The sequence below is a fragment of the Pempheris klunzingeri genome, chromosome 3 (assembly GCF_042242105.1).
Source record: "Pempheris klunzingeri isolate RE-2024b chromosome 3, fPemKlu1.hap1, whole genome shotgun sequence".
Taxonomy (NCBI): Eukaryota; Metazoa; Chordata; class Actinopteri; order Acropomatiformes; family Pempheridae; genus Pempheris; species Pempheris klunzingeri.
The window spans coordinates 26,663,105-26,679,634 of record NC_092014.1 but is presented as its reverse complement, the minus strand read 5'-3'; the positions used below and the strand labels follow the sequence as shown (position 1 = coordinate 26,679,634).

The 16,530-nt window shown below is 44.9% G+C and overlaps 1 protein-coding gene across 1 annotated transcript in view; it reads right to left on the bottom strand.

Annotated features, from left to right (window-relative positions):
- The window catches only part of LOC139198590 (potassium voltage-gated channel subfamily KQT member 5-like), a 105,473-nt gene extending 94,051 nt beyond the window's left edge, over window positions 1-11,422 (bottom strand). Inside the window, exon 1 of the mRNA XM_070827483.1 lies at window positions 11,015-11,422. Within this exon, the coding sequence (XP_070683584.1) occupies window positions 11,015-11,355 (341 nt within the window). The 5' untranslated portion in view covers window positions 11,356-11,422. The remainder of the gene's footprint in view (window positions 1-11,014) is intronic.
- Between the last annotated feature and the right edge of the window lie 5,108 nt (window positions 11,423-16,530).

The following is a 16,530-nucleotide window of genomic DNA, read 5'->3' as shown; positions in this document are numbered from 1 at the left end:
GCTTATTCTGTAAAGACAAACACTTATGAGTTGATTTGTCGAGCGACAGGCAGACATGACTTGGCAAACACAAGCGATGGGCAGCAGCTCAGAGTCAATTTAACAGACTTATGTAGGGATAGTAACTGACATTCAAGCTGCTGTCTGGGATTCCTCGAGATTTAGGGGGCTGGATATGAGGTTTCTCATGCTCAGTTTGTTACACAGTCGACATTGATTATGCTCGATTTGGAGTGAACGTGGTTTGACCCTCGGTTTCAGAACAGTAAGTAAAGCACAGTTAGAGATGCTGCACTGTAATGTATGTAAATATACTAATGCTGAGCCCCTGCGGCCTCATCCTCAGGAACAGTCCATGAGACACTGATTGATGATGACACACAAGCTGCTCAGAGCCACACTGCACTCCTGCTGCTCTCTCTAACACAGTCACACACTCATTCACTTTTTCGTACTCTTCAAAGCAGCAACTGGCCTTAATACAGGTACTCAAACACACACATGCACGCTGGTTTTAGCTACCGGTGGGATCATACCTCCTTGTGTGCAGCTCCTGTCAGAGCTCATGAAGAGGGAAGGAGCCGGGCCAGAGTAAACACAGCGGAGTGTAAGAGAGAGGCCACCCTTCAGCTTTGATGAAGAGGTGAGAATAACAAGAAATAACATTTTACTCACCAACTACAACATTAGACACGTTTCGAGAAGTTCAGTCATGAGACAAACCTGGATAAAGGTCATTTTCATTTCCCTTACTGAACCCAGAGCTGCAGACTGCAGACTTCACAGTCACTCATTAAGATCTCTAATGTGTACAGAACAGAACGAAAACAAAAGTGAATATTATACTTCTTCTTTATTAGGTGGCCCAAACAAATGCTATTTTTATTTTCTGTCTGTATGATGTGCATGTATTCTAGGCAACTGTCTGCTAGAGCACGTTAGCCATAGCAACTTGTGATATGTATGAGTCACTGTTTTTCAGGTTATTTGGGGGGTTGTCATGTCCCCAGCTGGCCAAGAAAATCAAATTTATGTGGCTTTAAAGAAAGCAAAAATTCTTCAGAGACTCCAAAACGGTGGGCAAATGGCACCAAGACAAATGTTCTAATTAGCAAACAAAGAGAGATTAGTGTATGGGTGCCATCTGCACCTTGTACGGATACATACTGTATCAATACTCTTTTCATTAAAAGCTCCATCAAAATGCATTGGTTGCCCCCGGCGATGTACAGACATTAATAAAACTGAGGATGTTTCAGTGTCTTATTGTGTGCAACGTCGTTAATGCTCCTTTCAGTCACTGCAGTTTGCCTCTGTTTGGAATAATCACCATCATTATTTTCAGGACCATTTTTTTCTGTGACATATCAAATAATTATGCCTTTCCTGATGCACCTGAAATTTTGGGCACAGATGGTGTTGGCCTTTACGGCGTTCTTTTATTTGTCACATATTGTGATGAAAGCTAATATCTCCGGAGCTCCTCTATAGCTGCAGTATATTGAGTAATTATCGTTCAAAATGACCCACCATTGTGATGTTTGTTGTTTGTATGTGATTCATTTTACTCTAGAGTCCTTTCAACAAGAGGTGCTGACATTATGTGTACTCATGTGCACTGTCACATTGCAAATATACAATACATGTAATAACATGTATATAAACAGTATTGACGGAAACACACACACACACACACACACACACCACCAGTGGCTTAGAAAAATGACTGTTCACAAAAGTGGAGACCTCTTCGTGTCAGCAGCATGTGTGTGATCTCTTCTTCCTTCAGCCTCCAAACCCCCTCCTGAAACACACACACACACACACACACACACAGATGCACAAACTCCACTCTCTGTAGCTAGATGACAGAGGACTTCGCCTGAGGTGACCTCGGGAGCAAACTTACCACTAATATGTTCTGACAAGTCAACTACAAGAAAGTGCTAACAGAGCAACATAATGGTTAAAACCTCCCCGGCTCTCATGCACACTGTACCTCAGCACTTTAACCTCAGTCCTGTAACCCCGCTGACCATTTTCCGGTACACGTTGTCTCATTTGTGAGGACATATAAGAGATTGCATTGGCCGGGCCATGGCTGTGTGGGACTGTAAGCCTCAGAATAGTTCTGGGGACTCTCACTGGTTCAGTACGCCTGGGCAGGGGCATAACTATGGGAAAAATTATGGTTGACCAAAAAATATGGCTCCCTCTCACAGAATTCAGACTCCGAAATGAAATGACCCTTGACACATGTGACTCGTAGTCATAAAACACTGACCTAAGAGAAGCTAGGCCGAGACAACAGAGGAAATATCACAAAAGGACTGATTTGATGAAAAAAGAAAAAGCTATCATACTCATAAAGGCAGACCGGACTGCTCTGCATTACCTGGTGATCTTGACAAACACAAACTGTAGTGTTTTGCCTCCAAGCTGGCTGTGAGTTTTGGAACTGAAAGAGGTTGCCCTTCACAGATATTCCCACACTGAGCTTTTTCTGTTCCCAAACAGAGGAGCAGTGTATGGGCTCGCTGCTACATGGACTAACATGGGATGGGGCTCACGTTTCATTTTTCTGTATGTCTGCAGTTAAACTGGAAGAGGAGAGGAGGGGACAGGACGGGCAAAGTAACCATTTTCATGATTTTGTGTAGTTTTTATGTCATAACATGTAGTTTAGATTTACACATATTTCACTTCTATGTGAGACAACCTGAACACACACACTAAAAAAGGGACAGGCCGGCTACCCAGCTGTGGTGCTGCCCCTGTGGGTAAGACGGGAGGACAGAGGGCCTATGTCACCAGCTACGCTGCATTGTTACCACGCTCGTGCCAATCAGAGAGCCGGGAGCATCGCCTGGTGCTGTATCTCCCTGATGTGCAGCCATCTACCCCCACCCCGAATCTTCAGCATGTATGCTCACTCTGGCTGTGAACGTAGATGGTGGTAAATCCTTTGTCCTTGCAAAGAACCCCCCCAACCCCCTCACATTATGACTACTGTAGTGTGTAGCCTACGTCACATGTGGACGAGGCTCAGTGGTACTATTTTTGAACCAAGAGTTCCTTTCCTGAGGCATTCTGAAGTGGTGGGTCTTTGGACGCTAGCTGCAATATCAGTTAAAGTTGTGTAGTCTAACAAAATCAGGCGGTATATGTGTTGGATTTGTATTCCGTGCAAAGATGTACAGGCAATACATCCTGCATTCATGTCCACTCTTTCGGGAGAGTAATACAAATCATATATAGCGTCAATTCAGACAGAAATGTACTCTTCAGTTAAAAGAACTGAAGACCTATATTAAATATTAGATTAGCAGTGTGGGGGGGGGGGGGCGTTCAGGGTTAGCTGCGTTATTCCCACAGGGACATAACAAGCCCACAGACCCATGAACACTAAACTAGTCGCTACATGCCTAAATATAGCATGGTAGCAGTGGCTAGGGCATGGCTTGTATCAGCCATGACTAACTGCTGGCCATGGTGGCACAGCGGTGACAGTATGGCCAGCAGAGGCAACACACAGGCAGGCAGGAGCGCTCACTCAGATTTATTTTTGTTTGCTCACTGAAACCCACCCAAGACGTCTGAGTGAGCATCGATTGCTATGGCAACACAAAAGTGCTTAAAATTGCCCTTTTCACTTTGGGATTTCAGACACTCTGAGAGGTTGCTGGTGTTGCTTGCATAAATGCATAGGTGCTGTGAGTGTGCATGTGTGCATATGTGCATGTGTGTGTGTGTGCGTGCATGTGTGTGTCTGTGTGTGTGTGTGTGTGTGTGTGTGTGTGCGTGTTGCCCGAGACTCGCTCTGAAGCACCTCAGCAGTCGGCAGATAAACCAAGTTATTAGGCCTCAATCTGCCTGCCTAATGCTCCATCAGATTAACTATTACAGTCAGATCTCCATACCAGTCAAACTGCTTGGCCCCCCTCCCCCAAGGGTCACTCCCCTCAAGGCAAGCATCTCCCAGCACATTTGTGAATAAGACTCAGAGATCAGGAACAACTGAAGCGACAATACAAAGGAAAGAAGAGAGGTCAGAGCTTTGAGAGGTGATACTATTTGCTCCACCCTTTGTTCTAGGGACCGGCCTCAGCACAGCGCTAGCACAGGCACAGTGATGACGGAAATGCAAACAAGCAGCACTGTCTGCACAGGCCACAGGGGAGAGCAGCAAAGGCAGGATTAGTGGGAAGAGGCGATGAAGACTCTAAAGAGATGAACATTCAACACTTGACCACTCAGCTGATGGTACGGCTCTTTCTGATGTACTGCCTCTACAATTCTGTGAAATTAGGTTTCTCAGATCAGATATTGCACTGAAGTCACTGGGGGTATTGCAGTAAATATGAGGGGATGAGGGAAAGGAGAGGCGATAAGGAGAAATGGTGAAAAAGGTACTTTTGTCACACTGAAGGTGACTCACACAGTACTTTGTCACACAGACCACAGCCTGTGAAATGACTGGCTGGGACAAACAGCCACAAACCCTTCGCATCAGAAAGTGAGACTCATGGGGCGGCCAGGTGGAAAAACCCTCGCCCACGATTGCAGGTTCAGTTCCCAGCTGGACTGGGCCGGCCTGGCTTGGAAGCTGAATCTGCCAAATGTGCCAACCAGCGGTGATGCCTACTGGGTGGTCACATAGACTACATGTAAGGGTGGCCGACGCGTCTCTATTTCTTCCAGCTGTGCAAACGTGAAGCCAAAATATCCTGGATGTAGCAGTAGCCGACTTGCGCTGGTGATGTCATTTGGAGTATAAACCAGGTAGGAACTACTTGAAATCTTTGGGAACATTTGGCCCATGTCCCATCTGCTAACATGGAAGGGACAAGGTTCATGACCGATGCTACAGACAGCCACCCCACCAGGGGGCGATCAAGATGTTTTGGCTTCACCTCCAAGAAAACTGTCATGTTGTCCAGCCTTATATACAGTCTATAATTAGTTATGGGACTTTTTGGAGAGAAATATTAGTGGAAGATATCTGGGCATCCAAGACTTGGAGGGAAAAGAACAGAAAAAACACCATAAAGTGATGTCTCCTTGCCTGCTCTCTGAGCAAGGCAGCCTTTCAAAACAGGCCAACAGGTGCTGTCTAGGTAAACGATGTGTCTCTTACCTGAAGCACAATACATGTGTACAGGTGTACCATGTATTAAGGCTTGTCTTTGTGAGTACCAAAGGGCCATCTCTGAAAACAGAGAGAGGGGAACTCCCTGTAAGCAAACACAGGACTGAAACATGACACCTACAGGAGGGGATCCCCATCAGCTGTGGCTTCTGATTGTTTTCAAACAGGCACAGTGATTTACATATACACGCACTGATATAATACATACACTTGAGTGGCTCAGTTCAATCGAATATTTGAATATTTAGTTGCCTTTATGGTTTTTGTCAAAGTTAAGTTATAGAGTTTGGATGCAGGAGCATCCTTGAACCCATGGAGAGGAAAGGTCTTCCAAGCAGTGAAAATTTGTACCTACATTCAAACATGACAGCAGTTTCTGCAGGCTGATAATCATATTGTTGAGCAGGGGTGTCAAACATACGGCCCACGGGCCAAAACCGGCCCGCCAGAGGGTCCAATCCGGGATGACTTTGCAAAGTGTGAAAATTACAGAGAAGACACATTTCAGGTTGTTCATAATGTTTTGTGAAAAGAGAGTTCATTAAATGTGAACATTCATCAGAATGTACTTGTACTTTTTTGCACTAAAACAAAGGGAAACATTTTGAGCTGTCGTTATTTAAAGGTTCTTATGCTGTGATTTTAGTGGTCCGGCCCACTGGAGGTCAAATTGGGCTGCATGTGACCCCTGAACTAAAATGAGTTTGACACCCCTGTTGTAGAGACATGACTAGAAACCGATTAAAAGCAGGAATTAAACCAGGAAAGTTATCGAGTGCTTTGGAAAATCAGTGATGTAATAAATTACTGTTAAAGGGGATGAAATATGCAAAGCTACGGTGCTTTAAGACATGCAAGTATGACAGAAACATTTACATTAAACACACAAATTCCGCCCTTTCATGAGCATTTCACTTTTACGTCTTCTTGTCGAGCAGTCACAGACATATTTACACCAGAAATGCGTATGCAACGCCCATGACCATGCTGACACTGCTCCCGCTCCTCGCCATTGCACTGACAACCAAAAGATGACAGTGGATCATTAATGTGTCACACAAGTTAAGAGCATATTCACTATATGAATGGAAAACAGGCATTTATATGAATGCCTGCTTCTTCAGAGAGGGTTTATTCCACACCAGAGAGCCTAAGCCTCCCGAAGAGACAGCGAAGGCTGGTTTTACAGGAAGAACAGTTATTTCTAAGTGACAGAACCTCAATGGCAGGGCTATAAATGATAGCACAAAATACAATACATAGCAGTGGGATTCAGAGCAGCGTCTGATTAGTCATTCAGATGTGTACTAAACATTTTATTGTGTCTGTTGGCTTCAAATACCCAATAATGCCTATCAAACACAGCTCTCAGGATGAGCCAGCACCCTTTACTGCAGCCTATAAATTCAAGTATTCCTAACAATAAACCGACTGATGGACATTTAACAAGTGAGAGCATCGAGTTCATGTCACCACTCCATGCTCCCCCTCCACCAGAGTTCGGCGTGCCAGTCCAGAAACCTGAGGTGGACGAATACTGTATTCTTTTCCCCCCACACTTTCCTGTCCCTGAACATACTTGCAAGGATAAGAGCTTGTTAATCCAGAGGTGAGATGAATGGCAGCACTGTGTACGTGTGTCTGCGTGCAGGAAGGAGGGCAGGCTGGGACCTCAGGCGCAACTCCACTCAGCACAAAGACTGGCTCAGTGCTGCTGCTGTCACACTTAGGGAAAGGATAAAAATATGCATGTATGCAGTAGGCATACAGTATACAGGAAAATGCAACAGCAGAGGAGTTACAGGGCACATGTGAGCAAGATATTTAACCTTATTAAGCTCTAAGCACCCAGAATAAAAGTTACAGGGGCAAATACTAACATTGCCTTCCCTCCGAGTATCCCTTGTGACTTCACCAGTGGCGTTTACTTTGATTATCTAACATTAATCATACAGCTAACACATATGACAACGTTGACCCTGGCGTTGTTAGTTGCTACTGTTATGATTTTCAAGAGGCAATTTCACCAGGAGGCATGTGTATTAGAAAGTGGAGCACAGTTGAAGGTGAAATATCACTTAAAGCATCAAAGCCAATGAGGATGTGCTGTGTGGGCATGTCAGACAGAAGATAACCGAGCGCTCCAACGGCAGGCTCGTAAGCGCATTTGCTCCTCTGACCTGTTCTGGATGTGTCGGCTCAGACAAGTCAGATAAGGAAAAGAGCTTTTTCTTACTACCACCTGAAAGCGGTGGATGGTGAAATTGAACTATCCAAACAGCGCTTCAACTGCTCATGCAGAACAGCTTGGCCAAATTAGTATCAAACACACCGATCCTCGGGAGGAAGCTGGGGCAAACACAAGAGAGGGAAATGACACAAATACTTCACTTTCACCACATAAAAGAGTTTAGCACCGAAACAAGACCTCACTTAACTGATATGTCGAATACAGCTGATAAAAAAGGACACAGTTTATGAAAAAATGCTTGTTATTTGAAGATTATCATGTGTTCTGGTATAAGCCTCTGTTTCTGTGGTGCTGTGCCTAAACAATGACTTATTCATATGACACACATAAACAATACTCTCTAACGTCATGTTCACACATTATATTACCAGGCTCTGTCTGGCACTATGTTCCTCAGCGACACTAACTTTGTCTGCCTGCTGTCTGGTGCAGTGGGTTTATCAGAGTCACAGTCTGAGAGAACCAAAACAGTGACATTAAGAATGGGGGCTGTAAAAAAAAAAAAAAAGCTGAAAGACCCTAAAAGCCACTGTAGAGACAACGGTAAGCCATTTTTGCCCTGCTAATAAAAGGTGTGGGAGTGTTTTGCAGGTGGTGGAATATAAAGTTATGAAGTTAATCAGCAGATAAGATCATGTGCTAACAGTAGGACAAAAAACAGAGTACAGAACATCAATAACTAAGTCACATTATGCAAGTTTTTCATTTTCAGTAATCAAAGAACTACTTTTCTTGATTGCACTGCATTGAGTTTATCTTACTAATCACCGGCGTGCCACTCGAGATGCTTGTAACTCGTAATAACATGGCCATCCTCTCAGCTCTCACAAAGCAGCACAGCAGCACAGAAGAAGGCAAAGCAACATTTCACCCTGGGTCCTAAAAGGCCGAAGGCTGGCCCTGTTCGGTGCAGTCACCTTTTAGAGTTCCAGTAAATTTCAGTTTGTCGCTTTGTCCTCAGCTGGCTCCTCGACAACAGGCAGCACTGATTGCTGCATATACAGATATCTGGCTGAAAGAAACTGATAAATATGCTTGCGAGTCTTTTATTAGCAGCAGATGTGCACCTCAAATATCTTTACATCATCTGGACACGTATATCATTTTATTATTTTATCATAGTAACATATCAGCGGATAAATGCAACTCTCAAGGCCGCTGGCTATCACAGCAGCTTTCATCAGAGAGAGAACAAAAGGCTGACTGGGCGGTCAGTCCTTCCATTTCTCCCATGGAGCTCACTGCCACAAGGACGAAAGAAAATCATTCAACAACTTCCCAGCCACCCAACCGTGTGTTCCTAATGTTCATGAGCGCTCACGTGAGGAGAAAAGGATTGAGAATCTGAGCATCCTTGTGGGTGTGCGTGAATTTGACACATAAGATTGATAAATCAGTATTTTTGAGTCCACCCCTACAGACCACAGGGGACAAAGAGAAGCCCAACGGTGTCTCTCTTCTGTTTCTGCTCCAATAAAAGGAGTATAAGGAAAGTCATCAGTGAGCTGGGTGGTGGTCACATGCTTGGCATCGTGATGTCATCACTCTTTGACCCCACAAAGTCTGGGCAGGCCTCATAAAGAGCGACTGGATTGCTGCCGGAAACATTTTCACACAATAAATGTAATCCTCCTTTATAAAGAATTATGACTGTGTGTACTAGATAGATAGGAGACACGATAAATTCTCCTGAAAAGCCACGAGGACGTTGTGCGGCCTGGACACCAACATCTGCACAGTCCACCATTTAATATGGTAATATGGTTCATTAAGCAAATCCATTCATATCTCTTTGCAGAATTCAACTTTGGTGAATTTTGGTATGCAAATCCACCACACTGACTACGATCTGTGGAGTAACATGGAGCCAAGGGAGTCACCGTGGTAGCTCATTAGCTGTGGTGTACTGTCTCGTGACACCTCCTCTGTTGCAAGCATAAACTGCTCCATTAATGAGTCATGGGTTTTACACAGTCGTGGGACAGTCTGCTAAAAATACTGAATAAACGTACTGTCCCCTTAGTGACCACGCTAACAGACATAGCTTGTTTGGTCATCTTTTCCCTCCTTTTGTAGCTCTGGGAAATATAAAGAAATACAGAAATTATACAGAAATTCACCAGTAAGTAGCTCTTACGTCAGCTCCTCCTGAAGGGCTGATGTAACGCTCTGCTGTTTGGGGTTGAGGAAGAGCACTTCCTGAAGGGGGCACCATGGGTTATTGTCTCTATTGTAACAGAGTAGTAAAAAAAAAGCTCTTTGCTGTCGGGAGAATTTTGAGGTTCAGTGACATTTTGGCGTGTGGACAGCAGGTGGTGGCGATCGAACCACCGACACACTGAGCGGTGGACAACAGACACAAAATGTCTGACTTGTCTTCTGTCTCCAAAGTAGCTACCGACTGGAGGCCGGCCTCCACTGGCACACTTCCACAGCTTCTTCTCTCTGCAGACCGGTGGAGCAAACCACGGTGAGGCATAACAGGGATAGAAATTATTTTTAAAAAATACATAATTCTAATTGATATATTTATGTTTACAGTGATATATCGATAGAGAGAGCTCTCTGCCTCTCATATCCTCTGCAGACTTTATTATTTCATCTTTGTGTTTAGATAGGAACCACAGATTTGCCACTCCTGTTTCTTCATCGGGCATAGTGTTGTGTCCCAACAGCTCCAAACCCCTGACCCACCTGTGGTGAGAGTTTTGTAAATCTTTGGTTACCATCTAAACAGAACCTTATTTCACAATTCACTTAGCTGTGTCACTTTGCAGTGCAAGTAATAAATAAATGCATTTTAAAAGTGTCTTCACCCCCCCACAAAGACTCTTGCCATGTGCACAACTGGATATACAAGCTACTTCAGGGATGCTTTAAGAATTCAAGTGCAGCAGCTCTTCTCTTTCCAACCACGCCTTCTAGCGTGCACACACACACACACACACACACACACACACACACACACACAAAGATGGTGCTCTACAGTCAGCATGTGTCAGCTTCCTTCCTCTCACAGTCACGATGCCGAAACAACAATCACACGCGGGAAATCAAACGCAGCTGCCCAGGAAACCATGAAAGACAGAGCGCAGAGAGGAGAGGCAACAGATGCTCGTGATGCTTGGATTTCAGGAGCCAACAGGCCCTGAGCTCTGCTATCTACAGTTTAGAAGTCAGTGAAAGACTCCCACGCGTTCAGAGTCAGCCCGACTGTAACGGTGCTCAGATCCCGTGCAGCTCACAGCACACCTGGCTGTGTGTCACGCACAGATCTCAGTGGGTTCACTCAAACAGCAGGAAGGTGTTTTCTTCACGAGCTGTGAGGCTGGTGAAGAGCTGCTCATCCTCTGCTCTATCAGTCCCAAAGTGATGTTCGAAAGTGTGAGACGAGGAAGCATAGTGCGCTCCCGTCACACACGTCTAGGCTGGACCTTTCTGTAATCATGTCTCTCTGAGCTGCTGCGAAATGTGGCGCGTGTGTGTGTGTGTGTGTGTGTGTGTGTGTGTGTGAAGCGTGTTCCTGCAGTGAGGGTGGAACACCATCAACAGGTGTGCGACTTCGCATCCTCACAACAGACAACCCCACATGCAAATTATGGAAATAAACTCACACAAACGCATGGTAGATGAACGCCCAGGCTCGCGGTCTCTCCAGCACGTTGTACAGGTAGTTTTGGAGCCGCCGGTAGCGCACGTTTCTCCGGCCGCTCTGCGCGCTGTAGATGAGGGGCTTCCCCAGCAGGCTGAGTCGGGCTCCCTGCTTCACCCTCAGGCTCTCGGACCCGGCAGCACCTGCTGCGGTGGAGGCAGTCAGCAAACCGTCTCCCGCGTTGTTCATCATCCTTCGTCCGGACTCCACATCTTTAAAGCCGTAGCCTTCGTTACGGTGCCCCGGCGATGTCCTCATCCAGAGCCCGGTGCCGCCTTCGTCTCCGCTGTGGTTCCGGGGCATGGCATCACCAAGGCGGGCATCAAGTGCACAGAGGTCTTTTGAAGCATGCGTGTCCTGCGCTGGTAGCTGTGCCCTGGACGAACAATAAATGACACGTGCGAGGCGCAGTCTAACAGGCGCTGAGTCTGCGGTGGAACCGTTGCCAGAGCAAAGCACTGCGCCAGCCGTCACACTTTGACCGCCCTCTTTCCTCTTGCATCAACCTCCTCGAGCCGTTTACACAACTGCCACCGCGCGTAAAGGTGTCCGCCGCGCGTGTCCCGTGCGTCGAGCTGCCTAATCCAACAAAAGAACTAGATGTGCACACAGCGTGTGTCCGGTGGAGCCGGACGGGAGATATTTTTAGCGTTCATTTTCAGCACAAGCTCACTTCCCAGTCAGCCTCACCGCCTGTTGCTTCAGTGCGGCGCTGCGCGGCCACGGCAGATGCGCATCTGCGCTGCCGATCGTGTCCGATCGAAACATCGCATTGATCCTCGTGTCACAGGAAACTATTTGTTTTAATCACTCCTCTGCACGGTGTGAGAACGAAGCTCCGCTGAGTTGTTCTGTTTGAGGTGGCAGGAGAAATGCAAATGAGCAACCGTCACTCCGCGTGTAATTTAATTTCCCCCCAAAAAAGTTCCAAATTACACCACGTTTCATGAGAAGCCTATCAGGTAACATGGATCCTGATGCATTTTCCACTTGGTCGGCTGGGAAAGGAACCACTGAGGACGGCTCATTGAACATCTGCAGAAAATATTATGGTGTGACCAAAATGACTTTTAATACTGACAAGCTCTTTAAGCGGAGCAGCGTGTGTTCAGAGAAATAGTTCTGTTAAAAGTTCCTGGAGTTGTATTTGATCATGATTGCATAAAACCCCACATTGACATTCTTTAAATACTGGCCCGTCATCTGCTGCCCTGTTGTCGGTGAAACCACGTGGCATCACAGAGCCATTCCTCTGGTGAAGGTTACTCTGAACCCATCGTGCCCACTGATCGTGTCTGCGATCACAAAATACTGCTTCCTTTGTGTCACTGCAGCCTGAAGTGAAAGCGGTTACAAGAATGTGGTGCAGGCTAAGTGACGGACTTCCCCTTCACACAGACACAGTGCACACTCTCATCCGAGACTGTAAAGCATGAAAAAAAAAAAAAGAATGTAAAAGTGTCGTCATCGAGCAGCCTGACTGGATGCTGCCCCGCGACCACGTGCGTGAGGACGCCATCCGAGTGAAGCTGCGGTGAAGATCAGCAGGAGTCACAGGACTTTACCTGCACAGCTTTGACCCCTTCCCCCCCCCCCCCCCCTAAACTATCTCCCAACAAAACTACGCCATCTACCGACGGCTGCGCGGCCAGACAGCCTTTCTACACGTCTACATTCCACAGGGTTTGGGTGCATTTGCTCACATACTCATTTGAAGGTATCTCCATTGTCCTCTACTGTCTTCTTCCTCTCCATTATATATTTCATGTACTTCCTGCTCCGCTACACCTGTTTGATAACTGTAGTCTCTGGTTGCTCTGCAGATTCAGACATGAGTGAACTCAGGGGAAAATGTGTAGAAAAGCCGTTGATGAAAGTTTAGTCTTGAAGTTGGAGATAACAACTTATAATAATAATATAATATAATAATATATGATAATAATAATAACAACATAATGTTCAATTTGACCTAAAAAGAAACGAAAACAATTGTGGAAGTGGAATTCCACGCCTCCATGTGCTCCACTTGAGAGGCGGAGGCGGCGAGCTCACTGACTGTGCAGCAGTCAGCAAATGTTGTCACATGACGAAGTGGCTTCCTGCACCAAGCACACACGCACCCTGTCGCACAGCTTCAACGACTCCAAACATCTGAGAGAAGAAATACAGCCGCGCGCTGAACACTTGTCAAATGTCAGGAGACAGAATTCAGCTCGTATGTTCCCTTTTTCCCAAAGTTTTTGTTTGCTTTTTACCCAGATTCTCCAGGAAGGTCATCTTAAAGGATAACATTAAAAATTAACTGCATAATGTTTGTATTCCACTTCCAGTCCTGGTCTCTGTTTCCACCAGTGTGTGATCTTTGACCTGATTACATAGATTAATCCATTTCCTGGGAGCTGCATGGAAATTTTATCTTGACCTCTGACTTGTATGATCTTTTGTTCTCCTTTCCACCCCGGCCCGTATCCACGCTATGTACATGGAGGTCGCGACCCCTGATGCTGTGACGAGGGGAGCCGAGGCCCGGCTGGCACGGCGGGCCTGGTGGGGGGGTGGGGGGTGGGTGGTCGAGATTGCCTGCAGATGTTGTTTTGGGGGGCCCTCTGCTTATTTAACAAGAGGATGTGGAACATAAATCTCCCAAGCCCTCAGCTGCACTGTATCATATGTGAGGTCGCATATGAGGCCGTTTTGGTTCAGCTTCCTCCTCGGTGAGACGAACTGCAGCAGCAGCAGCAGCAGCAGCAGCCCAGGCACAGAGTTATGGTGTTATATTGTAGCAGAGCACAGCTGTCATGTGCTTTTATCAACATGTACTAAATACTACGCTTTCCCTCTTCAGAAATGTACCTCTGTAACGTGAGGTTTTCTTTTTACATGACATTTTCTTTTGCAGAAGGGGAAGTGGAGAAGAGCATTAGGCTGGAGAAAAAAAATGGGAGGAGGAAGATTTGTTGAGGGTCAAAATGCTGAGAGTAACGTAGAACTTTCAGTGTTTCAGTATTAGCGTAGAAGAAAAGACAGAGGATAAAGTTTTTGTTCTTTTTCATTCCGAGAATAAAGACAAAATGTCTTGGCCACTTGGGAGCAGCGCAGCAAGTTAATAAACACAAGTGTGACACATCTTTAGGTTGTTCAGATGTTAGTGTGTTGATGTCATTTCTCTGTCCAGTCACTCCCCTTTTAGCTCTCTTTTGGTCTCCACCAACTCCTGAGAGAAACATTGGGCTCTTTAGCTACTAAAAGCTCCATAATGTTCACCTGACATCAGCCATTGGGTTGTGGACTAGCGCTCTGAAGCCATTTTAGTGTTTTAGAGCCAAAAGAGCCCACAGAGGTGTTGTAATACCAAACCAGATGGTGCTGGGCACATACACCAAAAAAGTTTCTCGCTTCTGGGTTACTTCCAGGGTTTGCATCCCACTGAATATGGGCAGTAATGTTAATCCCATCATGCCTCTGGCCCGGCTATGTGAATGGCTCGTACATTCAGAAAAAAACCCTTTCCTGGTGTTTGGAAAAGCAGACCGAGATCACCCCCATGGCTTAGAAGTGCACGAAACCAAGAGTAATGCAAACATCATTAGAAACGCTGTGTCCAGGCACCTTACAGTTGTTGATTAGTGCAAACGTTAACCTCTCCAAGGTTAAAGTCAAATGTAGCTTACATTCTATGAACACACATAAAGGACTTATGATGGTTGTTGACAGGTTAAAGACATTCTTGATGACTGAATATTAAGTTGACTGTACACCTGATGTCACAACTCCAACAGAATCGATTTTTTTAAGGCTGTGAATGTCAGTTTGAAACTCCTGCAAGTTTGTATCTGTATGGTTGTAGCTGATGGAAATTACACTTACAGGAACAGTTCCACACTTTGGGAGACTCATTTATTTGCTTTCTTGATTATACCAGATTTATACCATTGTCATGCGTAAGCTAGAGCCAGATGATGGTTTAGCTCAGACTAAGAAATGAAAACAGCAGGAAACGGCTACATATATTTCAGTTTTTCCTTTGGCTTTATCTAAAAACGTGTTCGTTAATGAGCTTTAGAGGTGGGTTTTTTTCTGGCAGATGCTGTCTGCACCTGGGAGTCAGTAGCCAACAATACTATTTGTTGGCTACAATGTGCCAATGTGGCTATTTATACCCAGAGAGCATATTTTGCGTTTAATGTATCTTTTATATTTGTATTTGTCTTATTATTTTGACCCAAAACTTGATATTTTCCTAAACCTAACCTAACCTAGAACTGACCAAACTGCTAATAGAAGAAAACTGATCTATTTTGACTGTTTCCACACAGAACTTGGAACATGATTTCCCGGGTCAAAGCCCCGTAACAGCAACCACAACCAACTGCGTTTGAGGATTTTTTGTTTCTCCATGTCCTAAGCTAAGCTAATGGCCTGCTTGCTGTATCCTCATATTTACTGTCAAACCTCTCATCTAGCTCTTGGCAAGATGGCAAATGACCATTTTTACATAAAGCTCAAACTATATGTAATGAAAAACCTGAAAAGGAATGAAAAGCAAAGTCATTTTCTGGTACTTAATATAAATGAGGAAAGCTTATTTGCAGTTTATAGTACTGACTATTTTCATGACTGCAGACAGGGAGTAATTTGTCGCTGTGTGAAAAGTGCAAAATGTGGTGTAGATCTATTTAAATCTCACTAAATCTTACATTTAAAATGCTCAATTATCCAGTGAGTCAAACTGCTCTTGATTTCTTCTCCTCAGTATAACATGGCACACTGTGCTAAGACATACAAGTGAAGCACTGCCTGCAGACATTTATGGGACTAAGGAAAATATCAACTTTCCCACAAGCATGGCAGCAGATCCCATTTTGAAATAAGTTTTTCACTCTGACCCTTTCACATCATGTCAAAGGTAATTGCAGAGAATAATGCCATTCTTTTATTTTGGAGGGAGATATAGAAATGAAAGCAGTTTTCTTCCACACATTCTTTTTATTTGTAAATAATAAAAATGAACTTTTTTTTTTTTTTAAATATAAAACATACACATCATTTGAGCCACATCTGTTATACAAACAAGAAATGTTGCAGTGAATGCTTTACTTTTTTCTAATTTTCTTTTTGTTTCAGTGGAACACAGAGGTTGTAAACAATCAGCAATTTTTTTCCTGTTAATACTGACAAAGAAAAAAAAAAAGGAAAACCAGCTTCACCGGACGATGAAAAGAAAAGTCAACTCTTCTGAAGTGGGACTGAACATGGCCGGGGTTCAGACATTGGGTTTGAAGCACAAAGAAGTGTTCAGACGACGACTTTTAGATTAGCGGTAGACCTGTAGTTTTCACTGGCGTGTGTTTATAGCTCGGCCAGTTTCTGACCCAAGTCCGCTGCCATGTGTTGTCCCACTGCATGGTCCCTAATGACATATTAATTGCTCCTCATTATATGACTTGGCCCCTTTGCAAATGTCACTGAACCCAATGA